Here is a 22,155-nt window from a genome sequence, read left to right as displayed (position 1 = left end):
AAACAGTCACCATTTCCTCCACCATGACCTGAAGTTCTCAGAGCGTCCAAGTAAGAACATGGAGGCGGTAATAGTTCAAGCATCGCACTGCACTCACCGGCGCCAGTCCAAGTCTCCATCAGGCAGAGGAAATCCAAGTCATTGGAAAGAAATAGCTCAACGTTCAACAACGCTAACCTTGTGGGAGCAGCAGCAGGTGCACGTCACCTCAGATTGGCGGGCCCTGAGAAGCCCCTTGAGAAGCTGGTGATCCACGCCGCATCCGAGAATACGTGGGCGGCGGCACAGCCGACGACGGGTATCAAGCAGGAGCCAACGGGGTCCCGAGCGAGCCACAGCGGAGTACGTCCGTGCGTCCGGGAACGAGCAGGAGAGGAAGCGTGCACCAGGTCCCTTTTCAGCCTCGCCAGCTATCCACCACATTAGCCGTGATGGGAGTGCGTGGATGCGGAAAAGGTCCACCACGATATCAACAGGCAACGTCCTGTCCCGGCCATGCTCAAACGCACCCGAACCTCCAACTCCACACCGCAAGTCCAACAAAGATTGGCGATCATACACTTGCAGAGAGTTTGTGAATGAAGCACCAATCACCAAAACAAGCGCGTCATCTATATCACTACCCATACCCATACTATAGTCACTATATCACTTGCTTCAATTCAGAGTTCCCGCGATCGTCTGCATAATGCCATTACTGCTCTAAAAAAAAATCCGGACATATTGCAAGGGCTCACGACACTATCACATGTATATTCTGATACATTTAATTGGCTAAGAGACCGAGAATTGGTTTAAAAATAATAATTAAAAAAACATCCGCTTTCCTGGCTGTAAAGGTAGAAAGACGCAACAGCGCTCTGGTGGTAGAAACGCGGTAATGCGCTCCCGGCCTAAATAGGTTAAAGATAATGCATCCTTTTTGCTCAGTGGGACATAGATCTGACTGTCATCCGCACGCAGTGGAAAGAAATACCATGTTTTCGTAGGATGGAACCTAGGGGCAGCAAATACAATGAAAACAGCAAGGACCCCAAAATAGAAAAGTGGAACACCATACGACAGAGGGGCAGAGCGGGACTCAGAGCAACCTAGGGTAGCCTGTGTGGTGTACACACATTTGCTGACCTATTTTATGTCTTTCTGTAGGAAAGGCCATAAAAATATATTCATACCCAAACACCCATAGCCTACAATAGTGTACCAATGTTGGATGAAGATAAGTGAATTGAATGAGGAAAACTGGAGAAGAGCAAGGAAAGAAAAACACTTCTCATGTGTATTTATTGGGAATGATTTTGACTTGGCCTCAAGTGGTGTTTGGTCAACACACTGATGTGAAGACACAGCTCATTTACCTGAATCAATGAATAAGTAGCAGAACTCCCTACAATCGTAGTTTCTATTTTTGGGTTAAGAAATGCTAGTGTTGAGTTGTTTATCACTCAGCCATTAAAAATATAAAGAAACATAAAAAAAAAGTGTAAACATTATTTAAAGCTCATTAGCTGGCTAACTTCCTATGCACATCCACTTACCGGCTGGGAGTATTGTGAGTGGATTGAATTGTTTACAACTGTTTAACCAAGATAGCATTTAGCTGCCAACTTTACTCAGGTCGGTCAGGTCATCACCAGAATATTTAAGATTGCTTTATAATGCAATACTATTGCATTTTATTGCCAAACCTTTGCGTATTTTTGCATAATAGCTTTTCGGGATCCTTTTTTGTGTTATTTTGCAATAAAATAATTATTGCAAAATAACGCAAGATTATTTCAGGAGGAAACTAAAGACTTCCACTTCTGGGTCGTCGGTGCTGGCAGAGATTGTTATGGTCTAAAGATGTCCCACACAAGGGCACGCATGCAAAGGGAAAAAGTATGTGCTAAATGTTAACTGTTAGTTGACAAAAAAACATTTCTATCCACCTTTTTCCTACGGCCAATACAGACTGGGCATGTTTCTGTGAGTCAGTGAAATGGGGGTATAATCCATGGTATTACATGTGTTGAACCACTGAGGACAGATTATGCCTGCGCAATGTTACTGCAGGGAGTGTACATGAAGTGTTGTGCAGTCAGTAAATAAAGGCGGCTGCGTGGTATAGCAGAAGAGAGCAGTGGTCTTGCTTTTTAAAAGAAAACAACACAACACGTCAGTTGGTAATTGACCCAGTTAGGGAGAAATAGAGGGACGGACGAAAACCCACTTCCGTCCTTGCTTAGTCCGTTCTTTTTAAAAGATTCGTCCTCTGTCTGTCCATCCACAAAATGGGTGTCCATCTGGGACAGATTTTTTTCACCAGATCAGAGGAGAAAAAGAAGGAGGTCTGCACAGAGGTCAAACATGCCAAGAAAAAAAGCCAAGCTGGACTACAAGAACAAAGTGGATGTCTGCTTTAACCAGGGGAACCTCTGTTCTGCCTGGCAGGGCCTAAGGAATATGGCAGCTGTGAACTGCACAACATCAAGTCGCAAACCTATCCAGGTTGATGGCTGCAGTACAACTTCTCTACCAAATAAGTCTCAACGCATTCTTTTCAAGATTCGAAAGGGACAACAGCACAGAGTTAATGACATTCATCTCCTCACTCCATCCTAGTGACTCATCTATTACCTTCAGCAGGGAAGAGGTGGAGAGCCCTCAAGAGGACTAACCTCAACACTGCCGCTGGACCTAACAACATGTGTGCTGAGCAGCTGGGGAAGTGTTCCAACAGCTGTTCCAGAATTCCATGAACTGCTGCACAGTGCCTCAGAAGTGGAAATATTCCACAATTATTCCCATTCCTAAGAAGGGTCCCAATAAAAGTGACCTGAGGCCAGTCGGTGGCCTTGACCTCTCTGATAATGAAGGCGATGGAGAGGATTGTCAAAAATTCCATCACCCAGTCTGTTGAACCCTTGATGGATCCGCTGCAGTTCACATACAGGGCTGGCAGGGGAGTTGATGACGCCAAGATATTCATCATGGAGACTATCCACACACATCTGGATACCCCCGACACCATCGCCAGGCTCCTGTTTGCGGACTTCTCTTCTGCTTTCAACACCATGCAGCCACACATCCTTGGAGATAAATCAATAACCCACTTCAATCTGGATCACCAACTCACCATGTGGATTATTGACTTTTTAACCAACCGGTCACAGAGGGTGCTTGTGTAACGTTTTCCATTATCCTCCACACCTCCACTGGCTCCCCACAGGGCTGTGTCCTATCACCTCTGCTTTATATCCTCGTCACCAATGACTGCAGGTCCACTCAGCCAAATTGTCATTTGGTAAAATTCGCTGACGACAGAACCTTGCTCTCTCTGCTCTGTGCCCCCAACCTTCATCAATAGCTCTGCTCTGCAGGACTTCATTTCTTGTTGTGAGGGAGCTTATCTCCAGCTGAATCCTATCAAGACCAAAGAGGTGATTGTAACATTCTCCAGCGAGCAGAGACAACTGGCAGAGGCTGTTACTACTAACACTCGGGGGGAGCCTGTGGAGGTGGTGGACGAGTATAGATAGGGTACGATCTTTGATTGGCCTCCTGAGGTTTTCCTCCAACACTGAGGAGATTATCAGGAAATGCCATCAGAGGCAATATCTGCTCAGGAAGTTGGAGTAAACAAAGACATTCTCCTCACCTTCTATCACGCCTTCATTGAGAGCGTATTAACATTCTCATCTCATCTCCTGGTTTCATTCCATCACCCTGCAAGATCGCACAATCACCAAAGTCTGCACTAAAATCATTGGCCACCCTGTTAGAACTTTACCTGCTTTTTGCGAACAACAAACTGAGCTTTGCTCACAAGATTCTGTATATATATATATATATATATATATATATATATATATATATATATATATATATAAAATTTTACTATTGTAATAGATGTATGTTTTTTATGATGTGTTTGTGTTGTCCTACAATGCTGCTCGTTACGCCTTTTAAATTGCCGCTCGGGGACAAATAAAGTGTTTTGATTGATTGATTAATTGACTGATTGATTGATTGATTGATTGATTGATTGATTGATTGATTGATGGGACGGTATGCCCATCTCTGGAGGCCAACAATCATTTTGAAATGTAATTGGTTTTACTTATCTTTAAATGTAGTCAACTATTGATCATTTTTGTACATTGATACATTTTTACATGCTCAAGTATGTCATTCGTCAATCGTCAGCAAAACGGGCGTCCATCAGTGACGGACTGACGAACCATCACTAACGGACGCGGTTAGTGACGATTTCTCGGACAGATGAATACCCACTTCGAAATCCACTACTTTCACAATATTTACAAAACATAAATATCAACATACAGCACTTTATTTCTATAAATGGTTGTCAGTATTTACATTTTCAAATGATCAGTTCTACATCATTCCTCGAAAATCACAAAGTCCCGCGGGCACCACGTTGGTGACCCCTGTTTTAGAAGAATCACATCTTTTGGATAAATATGGAGTGTGTCTAAACATTTTTATAATATGCTAACAAATAAATAGGCATATATGGCTTTCAGGTGAAATTTTAGGATCACCGTAAAATCCACTTTAACCTTTAAAGATGAAATTATTTGGCCTTTCTCTAAACGTTTGACTGCACACATCCGACTGTTAAGTTTCAGTACTTTTTTGCACAATTTACGGTTCCCCAACAAGGAACTGAATGCCCCAAAAAATTATTCCTTTTTTTGGTTTTCTTTTGAGGACATTGCCAATTTGTGACTGTTCCCATTTATGTTTCTGGTTTGCATCATGTGGACGAAACTCTGTAACACTCGAAGCTCAGTGGCCACGTCACTCTGAGAACCTCCTGTATGAAGCTTGGCAATGGCAAGGTACTTTTGTTCAATTGTTAGGCATCATCTTGTCCCATAATGTCATATTGTGGAGAGCACAAAGAGACTGTTTAAATATGAATTCTGATTGAACCAGGAAATTTATTGGCCAATTCTATTGGCCCATACACTTTTTGCAAATTTTGCTGTTCAGATCCTTTTTAGTGAACATCAAGTTGTGCTAAAACATTGAAAAGTTGGAAATGTGCACTCAAAAGTTTCGAGAGTTTCAAACTAGGTTCACCTGCAAAGGTTATTGTGAATTTTAGGTCCATTCTGAAATTTCACCTTAAATTCGAATATCCCTAAATACTTGTGAGTACTGTATTGCATTATGTATAATTTAATGAATTTGAATTTGAAAGAATTTTATTTATGTGTGGTGTGTTTGTCTTTATTGCAGCTGCCCATTCTAGCCCTATCGGTCATCAGTCTCTATTTCCTGGAGCTAACAGATATTTTCCAGCCAGTGCAATCTGGGTACAGCTGCAATGACAAAAGTCTTTCTCTACCCTACATCATACCCCAAAAAGAAGTTTGTCCTCTGCCTCTACTCTTCAGCTTGGCATTTGCCATTCCCACTGCTACTGTGAGTAGAATGCACTTATTTAGTCACTGCATTTTGCCTGCATAGCTAATTTTTTCATTTTTGGATTAACATCTTTTATTCTCTACCCATTCTCTACATTTGTTGTGACATTCAACCTATTATATAGTATATAGGTCAAAGTAAACGTGGTGAACCTGCATTTAGCTGTTATGCTGCACACAAATGGAGTAAGCTGCCAACAGAACTGAAGTCAGCCCCGAGTGTAAATTGCTTCTAAATCCAGGTTAAAAACTTTGATTAAGGTCCTTTAAACAATTTTATTTTTTTTCCCTTTTACATATTTTAGAAAGCCACTTTTATTTCTTTGTATGTAAAATGTTCTGTTAATGTGTTTAAATTCAGAGCTGGGCATCGCCTAACTGCCACCGTGTTCCGTCCTGCATATTTAATCGACCCACTTGGTTCCGTTCCATCCCCCATCGGCGACTGCCAATCGGTGTCTAGAAAATAATCTTCACGTCACACGCAGGTGCCGCACGAGCAGGCACGCCGCCAAGAAAAAATATCAAACAAAAACAATAGACACACATACACGCACACACAGCGTCGTGATCGGTGAAATAAAAACAATATGGGGCACATGTCATTGCGTCTGCTGGACCACAAGGTACACAACACTGTTTTATTTTTTGTTTTTTTCTTACTCGGCCGCGTGTCAGGAGTGCGGCACCTGCGTGTGACGTGGTACAGGTTAAGTCCATTCCTGATGTCGTTTGGCTGACTAGGACCGACTGGGAGCATGTGGGCTGATTAAAGATGCAGACAGGAACTGTGGCAGTTAGGCGGTGCCCAGCTCTGTTTAAATGTGTTCAACATATATTCTAGTAATTTTTGTAAGCTACTTTTATTTTCTCATATTTTTCAAGAATATGTTCTATGCAGGCCCAGTAGTTGAAACACAGCATTCTGATTAACATTGCTTTTGTGGAATATGAGTTAAGCATTAAAATCCACCCCTTTTTAGCCATCTCAGGGGGCGGCCATTTTGTCACTTCTGTCGACTGAAAATGACATCACAAATGTTCAGGTAACAACCAATCATGACTCAGCTTCAGAATGAAGCTGTACCAGCTTCAGAAAAGAAGGTGAGTGATTGGTCGTTACCTGAGCCCTGAGCAACTGCGATGTCATTTTCAGTCGACAGAAGTAACAAAATGGCCGCCCCCCAGAGATGGCTAAAAACAGGTGGATCAACTCTTATTCCACAAACACAATATTTATCAGAATGCCTTGTTTCAACTAGTGGGCCTGCATAAAACATTTTCTTGAAAAAATATTTTTGGGTAGATTTCCACTTTAAAGCAACACTGGGGAGTTTCCAGTTTTCATTGATTATGGCGGTGCAATATGGACAAGAACGTTTTTGTTTTGCCCGAAGTCAACCACATTTCCCATGAGCGCCAGTGCCACCAGCGCAAATATGATCTTGAAATCATGAGCTTTCGCTCGCCTGCAGTTGGACTGAATTGCATTTCTGTTTCCAGTGGCTGCGTCAAGGATGAATGGCGCCGATGTAGTTGTGAATCTGATTGTGTCTAAACAATATCATATATCGATGTTGAAAATGAAACGATTAACTTTGGCTTTGTACCGTATCCCCCCCATCCCCCACCTTACTCGCCAGCACGTGAGCCTTGAAACAGATAAATAAAACGTTATGTTGAATAATTTCACAGTAGAGACAGCAGGAAGCTGCCGCATTGCTTCAATACCAAACATGCATGATTTGCGCGAATATACAGTTCAGTCTCTCAAGAAAAGTATTACTATTCATATGTTTTTTCACATTGTATTGTTTAATCTACTCATACATATATGCACATTGCACAGGTTTTTAAAATATTTTTTTTATACTAATTTACAACCAGCAATGAGCTCTGACTTGTTTTGCAATCACCGTAGTCAACAAATCAACAAAAAACACAAGAACCCCGTTTTTCTCTCAAACTATTATATAATCATCAAAAACTATTGTCATGTACACTAAATGACACGATCCTAGTCTTTGAGCCCACGCCAGCGAGTGAAAGCCGGGCCAATATTGATCCTTGAATATTATTTTATGTGGGTGGGCTCCCTTTTTTGGTCTCTACAGACAAAACCTTTTGTTTCTTTGGTTGTTTTGCAGTTTCTGCCTTGACACCAGTAATTGCACATAGACGTGAGAATCGACTATGGTCTTTGTAACCAATGGGGAGAAGGGGGAAGTGATGTATGCCGTAAAGCAAGTCAACACATTTGTAGCTTTTTTGTGTGGTAGGGTTCCTACCACCCTTCTCAAAGTTGCTTAGTGCTAGTAAAAGCGATATAGACCATGACAAATGTATCATTAAACCATTTGTAAGTCAATGTTTCATCACAAGAGTTATGAAAATATTTTATTAAGGTAAAAAACCTACCTAGTGTTGCTTTAACTGTTGCGTTTGTAAATGCTTGTAGCTGTTGTGTCTTTGCTTATATGAAGCAGGGACGCCACAAACGATTATTTTGGTAGTCGACTAATCACCAACAGTCGTCGCGATTAGTCGACTAATCAGATCATATGTAAATTGCGGCGTGTCCACCAGCAAGCCGCTGGTCTTATATAACTATAGTTTACAGCTTGATTCTTTATGTATGTACAAATTAATGAGATGATACAACATTCAGCTTTGATTAAACTTTGCAGCTTGTACCAGCAGTTCTGAGATAAATGATGGTGCAGTTTAAATTGAAGTCAATATTGTGGCTTCAAAGATTTTGGCTGGAATTGTTTATTGCATTTTAAAATGAAACCAAAACTATACACTATGCAGAGTTGCACCAATCCTATGATACTATCTCTGAATACAAAAATAATACTTGTAAAATACTTGTAAACAAATTTCACTCTTCTTTGGCACCAAGCATTTTTTATGTAGAAGGTAGTGAAATCAGAGGAGTAAATTAGGAAAAAGCACTGTGAATTTTAGAAAACTAAAATAAACACAACAAGCATGCACCGTCAATAGAAGAACTGTTTTTCCTTGAAATGATGGACAAAGAATGTTTTCAGGACGAGACTCAAAGCTGGGTTGCACCGCTACTATTTCGCTAGCCAAGGGCGCCGTTGCCCAACAATTGTCGCTATGCAATCAGCCGCGTCCGCTCACTTGAACGCACTCCCAACAAAAATCCGGAGATGAAGGCTCATTTTATGGACTTTATGCAGAAAATGTTGGACAATGGACATGCAGAGCTTGCACCTCCAGTTCAAGATGGCAAAGAATTTTGGTACTTGCCTTATTTTGGAGTGTACCATCCGCAAAAGCTGCCACAAATCCGAGTGCTATTTGACTATTATTATGTGCAGTCTCGTACCTCAAGGTTATAGCTCCTGATGGCACGACAGAGGTTGGATTCGTCCTAGGTAAGGCACGACTCGCTCCACAGCCAGAGATAACCATTCCGAGGCTCGAACTCTGTGCAGCAGTAATGGTTGTTGAAATGGCAGAAGTGATATGTGATGAGATTGATCACTCAATCGTAGAGGTGTAACGGTACACATGGGTGTATTAACACATTTCGGTATGGCATGTTTGGTTTGGTCCACTTGAGTTCGGTTCGGTCCACTTATTAGCGCGAGCTTGCGCACGGGCGCAATTGACTGCGTGCGGGAGAGGAGAGTGGCGGCACAAAAGTGAGAGCCAGAAAACAGTCAGAGCTCATAGGTTCCACAGTACACTACGGTCTCCTGTTTGGGAACATTCTGGCTGTCCTGTTAAAATCTCCAATGGGGAAAGGTACGTACAAGTCCGAAGGTTGTGTGCCGACATTGCTACATGAGATGGGGGGCAGATAGTACGTCTAACATGCACGGCGTCATCCGATTGTGAATGTTTCTTAGACGAGGGAGCAAAAACGTCAAACTTAAATAGCGAGATTTATCATATTGTAGCGTCTTCCAGGAACACGCCGTCAGATGTAGTTTAATTATCACGTTTATTAATCCAAGTCCAACTGCTCTTCTTTCTCCACTGCTCCACTCGCTTGCCGTAAAATGCATTCATGAAATGATTCCTCGGAAACATCACAACTCACCAACACACAAATCCGATACACAAATAACCCAATTCGTTACAATATGCTGTTGAACATTCAAAGATTTCAATGCCTAATTTCATAAAGGCTTTTTAAAGTTACTGTATTTTTTTCATTGTAAAAATAGTTTTAATTTAGTTAGCAATAATTGTAACTGTTATCGTATTGTAATATCTGTTCCTTGTTTTGTGCATGTGCTGGCTGGGCCTATGGGTAGTGAGTGACGTCATAGCGAGGGGACAAGGAGTTTAGGGGGGAAGTTGAGGGAGAGAGCGTGTGGATGATTGAGCGCATGGGCGTGAGTTGTGGCCACCAGCAGCTCTTGTGTGAATGTGTACTGTTCTCCGTTACGATCTGTGATTAAAAACGACGATCAGACTGCATCCGCGACTGTGTGCATCTTTGACCACTTCGAGGGGCATTACATTTGGTGTCAGAAGTTTCGGATTCACTCGTCGCACGCTCGGCTTTGAGGATGTTCGGCGATCCCCTTATTCGACGAAAGGTGAAAGAAGAAACCGTGCCGTGCGTGATTGATATGCCTGAGTCAAGTTGCACCGAGTGCGGCCGGCATAACGCTGCTGTTCCGCGCCAAGATGAGCGTGAGCCCGCAAAAACGGGGTTACGCTATGACGGAGCGACAGCTGCCGCCGCGGACGAGAATGTGAACGTGCATGGCGGTGCTCTGGACCTCGCGTGGCCCGCTATGAAGGCACTTAAATTCTCCGGAAAGGGAAGTTGGGAGGCTTATAGAGCACAGTTCGAGTTGGTGGCTGATGCCGCGCATTGGCCGAAGAAGACGAAAGCGGTGCAGTTGGCGCTTTCGCTGATGGAGGATGCCACATCCTGTCTGCTGCTGCTGAGCCCCGAAGAGAGACTCGATTACAGCGCGCTGGTGGGTGCTTTGCAGAGGCGCTTTGGGGAGTTTAATTTGAGAGACTCCCTGCGCTGTGAGTTCAAGCACCGTGATCGACATCCGGGGGAGCCGCTCCGTTATCTCGCGCATGAGATCGAGAGCCTGGGTCGGCGCGCGTATGCTGGAATGCCAAATGAGATACAAAATGAACTGATACGTGATCAGTTCATCCAAGCCCTCAGACCAGATGAGCTGCGGCTGCATGTCCAGCTTGCTCACCCAGCAGCCCTGGGAGACGCGCTTGCTCTCGCCACGGAGAGGGAGATTGCAGCCAAGGGGGCGCTGCAGACACCAAACTGTCCCGTTTCGGCAACGTCGTTCCCGGAAGGGGAGGAGCGCAGACCGGCATGGGTGGAGGAGCTGGTGTGTGCCATTAATACTCGCTCAGCACAGCATGAGGATGGAAGTGGCCGGCGTGCACGCCCTGTTGTCTGCTGGGGGTGTGGACAGCCAGGTCACCTTCTGCGGCGCTGCCCAAAGATGCTAAATCAGCAGGGAAACGAAAAAGGGTCCGTGTAGCCCGGATGACGCGGACCCCTCCAGTCGTTAACCGGGAGGTGCAACCTGCATGTGCTGGCGCTATGAACAGGGACCCTCATGTCCAGGATGAGACCGTTGTAACGGTGGGATGGACAGACGTGGGGGACCCCAGTCATGTTCGCGTGCAGATTGGGGACACTTCTTGTACAGCCCTGGTGGACACTGGGTCCTCAGCCACGATTGTGAGGCCTGACGTCGTTCCAGTGGGAACCGTCTTAGAATCGACCTTTACAAAACTGAGGACAGTGACCGGTGAAACGGCCCCCATGAGAGGCAGAGGGACATTTGTGTTTGTTTTGGGGGGTTTGTCGTCGACTTACTCAGCTTGGGTGGCGGACGTGAGTGACCCATGTATTCTGGGTCGGGACTTTTTGAAAGCTGCAAAAGTTGTGGTGGATTTGGGAGCTGGGGTGCTCAACCTGCCGAATGGTCAGCGTGTGGGGCTAGTTCCGGCGTCTCAACGGGGTACTTCGGGAGTAATCATCAACACTGCTGACCCTGCAGCAGACAAGCTGCAGGTGGGGATGATGCTACCCAGCCTGACCAAGGTAGCTGCAGCACCAGCTCCTAGGCAGTCGACGGTAGATCGGGTAGAGTTCGCTCACCCCACCTGGACTTGTTCCCAGTTGGGGCTACCGGAGTCGACCTCACAGCGACCGACAGTAGATCGGGTAGAGTTCGCTCGCCCCGTGACGGACGACCCTTGGGGGGGGGGCAGTGTCAGCCAGCCCAGCCATGCCAGGGAATGTAACCCCGGGTCGCCTAGCAGAGAACCGGGCAGAGGCGATACGGTTCATCTGGGAAAAGAACTGTGATGGCTTGGATGTCGAGCAGCGGGAGCAGCTGTGGCAGGTGCTGTGGGACTTTGAGAGCATTTTTGCCCTCAGTGAGAATGAGGTGGGCCTCACTCACTTGGTTGAGCACCACATCGACACCGGGGACGCGCGACCAGTTAAGGTGCGGCCCCGACGCCTGCCTTTGGCCCAGCAGGAGGCTGCGGATCAGGAGGTCCGTGCTATGCTCGAGGCGGGAATTATAGAGCCTTCCGACAGCCCGTGGGCGTCTGGCGTGGTCATGGTTCCCAGAAAGAAAAGTACCAGACTGCGGTTCTGTGTGGACTACAGGCCGCTCAATAAAGTGACAAGAAAGGACTGCTACCCGCTCCCGCGGATAGATGAGACGTTGGATCTGGTCTCTGGGTCTGCGTGGTTCTCATTGCTCGACCTGCGCAGTGGCTACTGGCAGGTCCCCCTCACCGCCGAGTCCAGACCTAAGACAGCGTTCTGCACCCCCAGAGGACACTGGCAGTTTAAAGTAATGAGTTTTGGACTCTGCAATGCACCAGGAACGTTCGAGCGCTTGATGGACACAGTGCTCTCGAACATTCCGCGGCAAGAATGCTTGGTGTATTTGGACGATGTCCTCGTCCACGGTGAGTCCTTCCAGACTGCGTTGGAGTCTCTAAGGCTGGTGCTGGGTAGAATTGCTGCGGCTGGACTGAAACTGCACCCAGAAAAGTGCCACTTTATGCGGCGAGAGGTGGAGTTCCTGGGTCACCGAGTGAATGGAGACGGCATCAGCACACTGGAGGAGAAGGTCAGCGCCATCAAAGACTGGCCAGCCCCAAAAGATCAGAAGCAGCTTAAGAGTTTTTTGGGGCTTTCCTCATATTACAGACGGTTCGTGAGAGGATTTTCTTGCATCGGGGCGCCCTTGTTCCGGCTTCTTCAGGGCAACCAACCCTTTTTGTGGACGCCGGACTGTCAGGAGGCATTTTCCAGCCTGAAAAATGCCCTCATCAATGCTCCTGTTCTCACTCCACCTGATCCAGCCTTGTCTTTTGTGCTGGATACGGACGCTAGCAATGTCGGCATGGGGGCGGTGTTGTCACAGGTGGGGCCGGAAGGTGAACGAGTGGTGGCCTACTTCAGCCGCATCTTCAATAAGAGTGAACGACGATACTGTGTCACCAGACGTGAACTGCTGGCAGTTGTTTTGGCTGCGGGTCATTTCAAGTACTACCTATGTGGCGTTCTGTTCACCATCAGGACGGATCATGCTGCGCTGCAGTGGTTGATGTCGTTCAGGGAACCAGAAGGCCAAGTGGCACGGTGGCTGGAGGAGCTGCAGGCGTTCCACTTTACTGTGGTACATCGGGCTGGAGCTCAGCACGTCAATGCTGATGCCCTTTCCCGGCGTCCATGTGCTGTTGGCGGCTGCGGCTACTGCGACCGGCGGGATGCCAGGGAGTTGGAGCTGTGTGGGGAGGCGACTGCCGCTGGACCATCGTGCTGCATCCTGGAGGCTGTGGACATTGCAGAGTGGGCTGTCAAGCAGGAAGAGGATCGTGATCTCAACCCTGTGCGACAGTGGGTCCAGAGTGGCAGGAGGCCACCCTGGGAAGGAGTGATGGGACTCTCTGTTGGCGCCAAGGGCCTTTGGAGCAAGTTTGCTCTCTTACGCATGAAGGATGGCGTGCTGCAGCGTGCGTGGAAGGATCCAGCGACCGGAGAGGAGAGGTGGCAGGTGGTGGTGCCCAGAGCTCTTAGAGAGTCGGTACTGAGAGCATGCCACGGGGGCACGGGTACCGGACACTTTGGCAGCACAAAGACACTCAGACGGCTTCGACAAGGGTTTTACTGGGGCCAGCATCGACGGGACGTGGAGGACTTTTGCCGGCGGTGTGACGAGTGCGCAGCCTACAAGGGCCCTCAAGACCAATCGCATGCACCGCTTCAGCGACAGAGGGTTGGGGCGCCCATGGAGCGGGTTGCTGTGGACATTATGGGTCCTTTTCCCGTGACGGACAGAGGGAACCGTTACGTGCTGTGTGCGATGGACTATTTCACAAAGTGGCCCGAGGCATACGCACTGCCAGATCAGGAGGCAGAGACGGTGGCGGATGCACTGTTGGAGGGCATGTTCTGCCGGTTTGGGACTGCAGATATACTCCACAGTGATCAAGGAAGAAATTTTGAGTCCAAGGTTTTTGCTGCCCTTTGTGAACGCTTGAACATGCAGAAGACGCGAACCACCCCTTTGCATCCGCAGAGTGATGGTTTAGTTGAACGTTTTAACCGCACCATGCAGCAGCAGCTTGCCATCCTCACCTCCGAGCGCCAACGTGATTGGGACCAGCATATTCCAATGGTGTTGATGGCGTATCGTTCGGCTGTCCAAAGTTCCACAAGCTGTACTCCTGCTCTGCTGATGCTTGGCCGGGAGATCCGGACACCAGCGGAGATGGCGTTTGGCAGACCACCAGGCAGCCCCGAGGATCGGCCGGGGTTGGAATATGCCCGGAGACTGCAGGATCGTTTGGAGGCAGCGCATGTCTTCGCCCGGGACCAGCTAGAGAAAGCTGGTGCACGTCAGAAGCGGAACTACGACGTACGCAGCAAGGGGCGGAACTTCCAGGTCGACGAGCTGGTTTGGGTGTATACACCAAAAAGAAAGAAGGGACGCTGCCCTAAGTTAGACAGTCATTGGGACGGGCCGTGTAGGGTCCTTGAGCGGGTGGGGGAGGTAGTGTATCGAGTGGCAGTTCCCCCCAGGGGCCGGAGGGTTGCCCTACATCGGGACAGGTTGGCTCCGTACCGGGGCAGTGGTGTTCCGATATTTGAGGCCGGGTCTGTTTCACCTGCCATTTCAGGACGAGTGGTGGATTCAGGTTCCCCAGATCCCACTCATGTTGTCCCTGTTCCTCCGGTTGGAGACAGAAATGGCACGGGTCCAGGCCGACCCAAGAGACAGAGGCGTAGGCCGCAGCGCCTAGAGGATTTTTTTGTTGTTGACCCCCTCGGGGGCGAGGGTTTCATAAAGGGGAGGGCAGTGTAATATCTGTTCCTTGTTTTGTGCATGTGCTGGCTGGGCCTATGGGTAGTGAGTGACGTCATAGCGAGGGGACAAGGAGTTTAGGGGGGAAGTTGAGGGAGAGAGCGTGTGGATGATTGAGCGCATGGGCGTGAGTTGTGGCCACCAGCAGCTCTTGTGTGAATGTGTACTGTTCTCCGTTACGATCTGTGATTAAAAACGACGATCAGACTGCATCCGCGACTGTGTGCATCTTTGACCACTTCGAGGGGCATTACAGTATGTATTTTTTTCACAAAAGTGTACACACTGTAATGACAACTTGGCTTTAACTTGAATACTTAGATGTGTCATAGGCTGTTGCTGCTCAGTGTTTAAAGATTTCAGTGTCTTAATTTACAAAATCAAGAGACTTTATCGTTAGTGTATTTTTTATTCTGGTGTAATTTCTTCACCCGAATGGTTCGCTTTTATTTATTTTATTTTTTTTCCAAAAAAGGTCAGTTTACTTGTCATCTTTTTCAAAGTAAACATATTTTTGAAAAAAACGTTTTTTTTTGTACCGAAAATATACCGAACCTTGTCTTGCTTTAGAAAGAAAATATATATGACAAACACAACGCTGCATTTTAAGCAAGGAAAGTCTATCTAATCTAAGCAGTCTATGTAAACATATGATGTATATTGTAATGCCCCTCGAAGTGGTCAAAGATGCACACAGTCGCGGATGCAGTCTGATCGTCGTTTTTAATCACAGATCGTAACGGAGAACAGTACACATTCACACAAGAGCTGCTGGTGGCCACAACTCACGCCCATGCGCTCAATCATCCACACGCTCTCTCCCTCAACTTCCCTCCTAAACTCCTTGTCCCCTCGCTATGACGTCACTCACTACCCATAGGCCCAGCCAGCACATGCACAAAACAAGGAACAGATATTACACTATGTATGTACAGTGTTTATGTATATGCTGCAGCTGCGTATGCTATAAGCTAAATATTAGCTGGATATGTGCATTTGTGTTTTGAACTTGTTGGCTCAATGTTGCCATTAGACGTACTTAGCCGATTCTGACTTTTGGGTCATAATCTGCAATCGCGTCAGTTCCATGGCTAGGCGTCGGCCGAAAGAGCCAGCCTGGCTGGCCCGGGCAGGATCACCAATCCCGCGAAGGGCAACTGCTGCCACCGCGGCGGCTGCTGGGGAGATCCGAGGGAAGGGAGGCGCACGCCCAGAGTCGCGGCCGGTACAAAGCGAGTGGAGGGGCTGACCGAGAGGACCACGGCAGCCCGAGTGGGGGCGAGCTTCCGTGCTATTGCGACGCAGCTTCGGCGCCAGGAGCCCGGGGCTGCGCGCACACTTTTTTTTTTATTTTTATTTTTTTAAATCGGTTGTACTTCGTTCGTAGCTCTTCTGCGCGGCTAACTAGGAATCAAAACTTAGCACCGACACTCTAAAATCTGAACGGTTCCGGGAGAACCGGAGTAATGGATCCGGTTCCACTCGATGCCCGATTCTCGGTGCCCAACCCTAATCGTTACCTGGGCAGCTACTTTCAATTCAACAGCATCCATCATCTTGGCAGTACAAACTTTGCATAGGGGAATACCACAAGAGATGCACAAACAGGATATAAATAGAACACAGATAATTGCAACTATAGCAACAGCTATACTTTTCCAATTTCCAAATGTACCCTGTAGCCATTGCAAAAGGGCGTATATGTACGTATATGTATATTTATGTATATGTAAATATGTATTAAGTGTAGTTGTATGTTTTAATAGGAGGAGGGGGTGAGCGCGCGCCCGTGGGGATAATGTAGAGTGAGAAGGAGGAGGAGGAGGGGGTGAACGTGCATCCATGGGGGTGAAGGTGGCATCCTTTCATGCACACACACACACAAACACACACACGCACACACACTGTAAGCAGCAGCAGAGGGTGTTTAGAAGGATGGGCGTTTGTTGTAAGCAGGGGGTTCAGAGGGGTGTGTGTTCTGCGACTGACTGTCGGACAGTTCGGGGTGTAGTCTGCCTTTCGCCCATTGTCAGCTTGGATAAGCACCTTTCACCCACCACCCTACAAGGACCAATGCTATAGAAAAAGGATGGATGGATGGATGGACTTCTATGTATTGACCCCATATTAAATATGCTCATAATTTAACTTTACCAGCTGCAGTATGGTAGCAAATATTGCATTTTACATGCGTTGAAATCATTATTAAATAAATTAATCACCGATTTAAAAAAGAAAGTAACTTAAACATGAGTAACGCATTACTCTACAAATACAGTAATATTGTAAAGAAAGGTATTACTTCCACACGCAAGTAACTGTAATAATATATCACATTTTGGAAGTAACTTGCCCAACACTGGTCATTAATGATTATTCCCGCTGTCATCCGTGATTTAGTCCGAAGATGTCAACATCAATCCATCCAACTATTTTGGTGTATTAAGAGAAATTCTGGTATGCAACGACACAAAGGTTAATGAGTTCAAATACGGATAATTGTATATATACTTGATTTAACCTGAGTGTAGCGAAAAACTGTGTGCTGTTTTATCTTACTCCAATAAGGCCTAAAGCATCTGGCTCAACAGCTCCCCAAAACCGGCGGTCGTCTTTGGAATTACCCTTGAAAACCTGAAGTTTTCCCAGAAATTCAACACCTACAAAATAATTAATATCTCAGCCTCTGTAGCAGAAAACAGAAACATAATTCCAAAAGAATTTGAGAATTTAGACATGTGGCTTTCACACGGACTCGAGCTTTTTCATCTTTACTGTTTCAATCGAAGATGCAAAAATAATGTGTCAGTGCAAGAGAAGCACTATGTTTAATTTAAAGAATATCGAGTGGTAATTGCCATCCTCTTTTCCGTTACAAAGACGTCGATATTGTCATTATCTACAAACCTATATCTTAACCATATATATACGACTAGTTCAAAGTCCACAATCACGTCGTCTATATCACCGCCATTACTCATTTAAGATCTCGCGCGATCAATTATTACCCATTACTGCTCGAAAAAATTCCGCATATCCTCTGTCGATATCGTCGCATGTCTATTCTGATGCATTTCATTAGTTAAGAGACCGAGAATTAAATAATTCATAAGAAATGTCTGTGCTCCTGTCCATAATGGGTTAAAGCACCAGGTCATCGTTAATACTCCCGCAGGGGTAAATCACTTCGATTCCTCTGTGATTGCGTCGATAACAAATACAAGGACAGAACGTATATATGTGAACCTTGGTAAATACATACAACTACGTGTAAATATAGCGTCTCGCTCCAATGACCTCTGTTTTATCATCTTCAGAAACTCGGAAGAGGTAGAGGTTGTTAGTACTTGGTACTGTCTTTGCTCTTTACCCATGATACGTGTAGATCTAACTTTTGTCATTTGCTTTAGGAAGTTTGTACCAAACACTAGTTGTGCTGCGATATGGAGGCCAACTTTTGTGCTGTGTTCATATCCTAGAACTGTAACACCTACAAGTAAGTCCATTAAATTCTTAAATTGTACGTCTTTTTGCATGTAACTAGTTGCATTTTACAAATTGCTAATGCTAACCGGTCCTTTCTTTTTTGCTATTGCGTTGACATCGAACACCTATAGGCGTTACACCTTTACTGCACGTACAATGTGTTTATGCTACTTGTTCTCTAAGATGTAACACATTTCAACCCCTTAACCACTACATTGATGCACAACATCACGTCCAGCATACGATACCTCGTCTGCATTAAGACTTCACGGATGTCTGTGGTGGAGAAGCTGGCGTTTTTATATGACAGAGGTCATGATATTTTCAAGAATTGTTCTTTTTAGAGGTATTTGTGAACTGACCAACCAATGCAGGAAGTAAAACCATGGTGTATATACAATAGAGAAAGGCCACAAATTGTGTTCTAAGTTAAAGTGATAAAGCTGTGCTATATTTTCACATTTGAAAATGAACAAATTTTACTTGCCACCAACTCAGCAACTTTTTTTTTTCATCTCTTCTCCACTGAATACTACCCAAGGACTTTTTTACTACATTACTAAGACTACTTTTTTACTTGAGTCATTAACAGTGCATCTATTTGAGTACCATTTTTTTTCTGCTCTGAACATACTGCTATAGCAGAAAGTAAAAACTAGGGTTGAACAAAGTGTAACCATCCATCCATCCATTATCTGTACCGCTTATCCTCACAAGGGTCGCGGGGCGTGCTGGAGCCTATCCCAGCTGTCTTTGGGCAGTAGGCGGGGGACACCCTGAATTGGTTGCCAGCCAATCGCAGGGCACACAGAGACAAACATCCGCACTCACAATCACACCTAGGGGCAATTTAGAGTATCCAATCAACTTACCATGCATGTTTTTGGAATGTGGGAGGAAACCGGAGTACCCGGAGAAAACCCACGCAGGCACGGGGAGAACATGCAAACTCCACACAGGGAGGCCGGAGCCGGGATCGAACCCACGACCTCTGAACTGTGAGGCGGACGTGCTAACCAGTCGACCACCGTGCCGCCCCAAAGTGTAACCAAATTTTAAAAACATACAAGGCACCCATTCTGTGGCATTTCCCCCCCACAACCAGGTGTTTGAGTAATGGTTTATCTTGTTGGGGTATTTGGTATGAGATTGTACTGCAATTGCTAATTGAAAGCTTAGTTCGTGTTTTTACTACCAGTAACATGCCTGGCCAAGCCTGTTTACATTAAAAACACCATATCGTATGATCTAATGCTTATCCTGAGCATAAGTAGTCAAATGTTATCAAAGTCATAAGATTCCCCCCAAAAGCAAGGAAAAGTATCTTAGGTATAGTTAATAACAACAGTCTACCTATGAAAGATGTCATGTCATGTCATGTCATCTTCCAAACCGCTTATCCTATATAGGGTCGCGGGGAGTTGCTGGAGCCTATCCCAGCCGTCAATGGGCGAAGGCAGACTACACCCCGAACTGGTCGCCAGCCAGTCGCAGGGCACACATAGACACTGTCACTGAGCGGGAATCGATCCCACGCTGCCCGCACACAACTCAGGCGTGTGTACCACTACACTATCAGCGGACCCTATGAAAGATCAATCCACAATAATCCCATTGGATGAATTATTTTTCATGAATGTAACTGGAGACTATAAAACTGCTCAGTCTCTAGGGTGAGATTATGTAACGGTACTTGTCATTCATACATGCATACAGAGTAAAAGATTGTTTGTTGTTTTTGTTTTATTTTTTATATCTGCTTCTTTACACCTTCTCATCACAGGAAGGAAGACATTTATATTGGGGAAAAAATTAAGCATTAGTTTTGTAATGATTCTATCTAATGATTCTATTTTTCTTGTTGCTACTTTAAAAGTTAAACATTATCAGACAACATAATGTTCAACCATACTTGCATCTGGTGCGCTCGTTCATTAGCCAGGGTAATACATGATTTAAAGAATGATTTCATGATTTTTCCAGAGGGGGATTCCTGTCTTTTATTCTTTGAGGGGTTCCATTTAAAAATTATTTCCACATTCTTGAATTATCTTATGATTTCCCCCCAGGGCACGTTGAGCTGTGTCCTTTTTTTTTGGTTTGTTTGTTTGTTTTATTGAAATTTTACTATAATATTATTCTTGTTCATGTTCGTGAAGTATCAAACAATTTTCTGTACATAAGCGTGGTCTGTACAGGCAAGTACGTACATGTATGGTTCATATAATTTATTTATTTTTGCTTTTTTTTCCCCATGTTTTTGAAGGATTCCGTGAGGTGACGCCATAGAAAATGACAACAAGAACATCATGTAATATATACAAACCTCCAGACCAAATACAGTCTTAGCTTTTACAATTATGAGAATTTCCATAGCGTTTCCTTCATGTAGATTTTGATGCACGAGTTTGTCTATGCATTGTTTGGTATATATTCCCTTTACCACCACCAGGAGGGGCACATTTTCATGGTTGGTGTTGAATTTATGTCATATTTTCTCATACCTACTGTTGTTTATTATTGTTCTTTATTTGAATAGTATCGTTTAAGTCTCTTTTAAGCTTTGATGCTAAAAATATAAGTATGTATCATTCCGGCCGATACCAGTGTCTGGCAGTACTTTAGGTATCATATCGGGACAGCCTGAATTTTAATCCTTACTTAGAAAATGATGGTAAAAGCAAAAGAAGAATACTGACTACATCTAGGAGTATTCAGGTTACTTAAGGCAGTACTTTGTTGATTTGAGGATAGTGAGCCAAGTTTTAGGGAGTATTTTATATATTTAAGAGTATTTAGGTAACTTTTGGGGAATACTTCTGTCGATTTAAGAATACTTATACTTTGCACGGGATGCACATTTACTAAGAGTAATATATACTGGACATAATAATGAAACATAATACAACCCAATGTACGCGTAGCAATTTTATTACATATTCAAACTTCTGAGTAAATCAGTAAGTAAAATATGAATGATATGTACTAATAGGTTTAAGGCGCTGATGCTCAAAGTGTGCTATGTGTATCGCTAATGGTACTGCGTGTGAATAAATTACTTCATTACATACAAGTACCGGTAAATCTCTCCACCATTAAAACATGCCATACGACGTGTTAAAATGTAGGCCAAGTATCATGTTCAATTGTTTTAATCCTGTACAGTATGTATGTTAATTACAGTTGTGTTAGAGTATAAACCATATATAATATATACCGGATGACCCACGAATTGTGGAAAAACTAAAGGACAGCATTAATGACTATTTACATCTCATTGACTCGGACGAAGTGTGACCTGCAATATTATGGGATGTCCTTAAACATGTATTGAGAGGGAAAATGATTTCTATACCAGCACACATGAAGAACATTAGGAAGCAAAGGTTGAATAACCTCCAGAAACATCTGAAAAAAACCCCTCCAGTTAGAAGGCACCCGAGATAGCACTACTAAGAAAAAAGGGAAGTTTAAAAAAATACGATGTGGGAGCCAAGTCAGCAAAAATGTTTGCATATAATCCGGCTAACAAGCAGATACAATGATTAACAAAATTAAGGATCCTAACACAGGAATAATGGAATATATACGACAGGGAAAGATTGCTTTGAGACATTTTACCAAACTATATCCACAACCACAATCCATGGAAGTTACAAAAATGGATTCCCTTCTGAACTCTTTAGTTTTACCTGACATGACTGTTGCACAAAATGAAGAACTAACGAAACCGACATCCATGAAAGAGATAGGTAATGCAATTTTTAACCCTCTCCTGGCAGGTGCTGCAGATTCACAACAACTAATTGCTAATCCCCTAATTAATACATGACATACTAATTTATTCAGAAGTACTTTTC

At 44.8% G+C, this 22,155-nt stretch overlaps 1 protein-coding gene across 5 annotated transcripts in view; it reads left to right on the top strand.

The window, feature by feature from the left end:
* Positions 1–22,155, top strand: part of LOC147140374 (phospholipid phosphatase-related protein type 4-like) — a 192,933-nt gene that overhangs the window by 37,362 nt on the left and 133,416 nt on the right. For 3 of the 5 annotated variants that reach the window (XM_086042679.1, XM_086042676.1, XM_086042680.1), the window contains one exon: positions 5,251–5,436. The exons of 1 other annotated variant lie outside the window; for it this stretch is intronic. In XM_086042679.1, coding sequence (XP_085898805.1) covers positions 5,339–5,436 — 98 coding nt within the window. In that variant the 5' untranslated portion in view covers positions 5,251–5,338. Of the gene's footprint in view, positions 1–4,710; positions 4,848–5,250; positions 5,437–22,155 lie in introns of those variants that run through there. One more of the 5 variants, XM_086042681.1, reaches the window with a different exon arrangement.

Source organism: Filicampus tigris, chromosome 10 (assembly GCF_054856515.1).
Source record: "Filicampus tigris isolate MCC_2025a chromosome 10, RoL_Ftig_1.0, whole genome shotgun sequence".
In the NCBI taxonomy this organism is placed as follows: domain Eukaryota; kingdom Metazoa; phylum Chordata; class Actinopteri; order Syngnathiformes; family Syngnathidae; genus Filicampus; species Filicampus tigris.
This window is presented reverse-complemented; position numbering and strand designations above follow the sequence as displayed.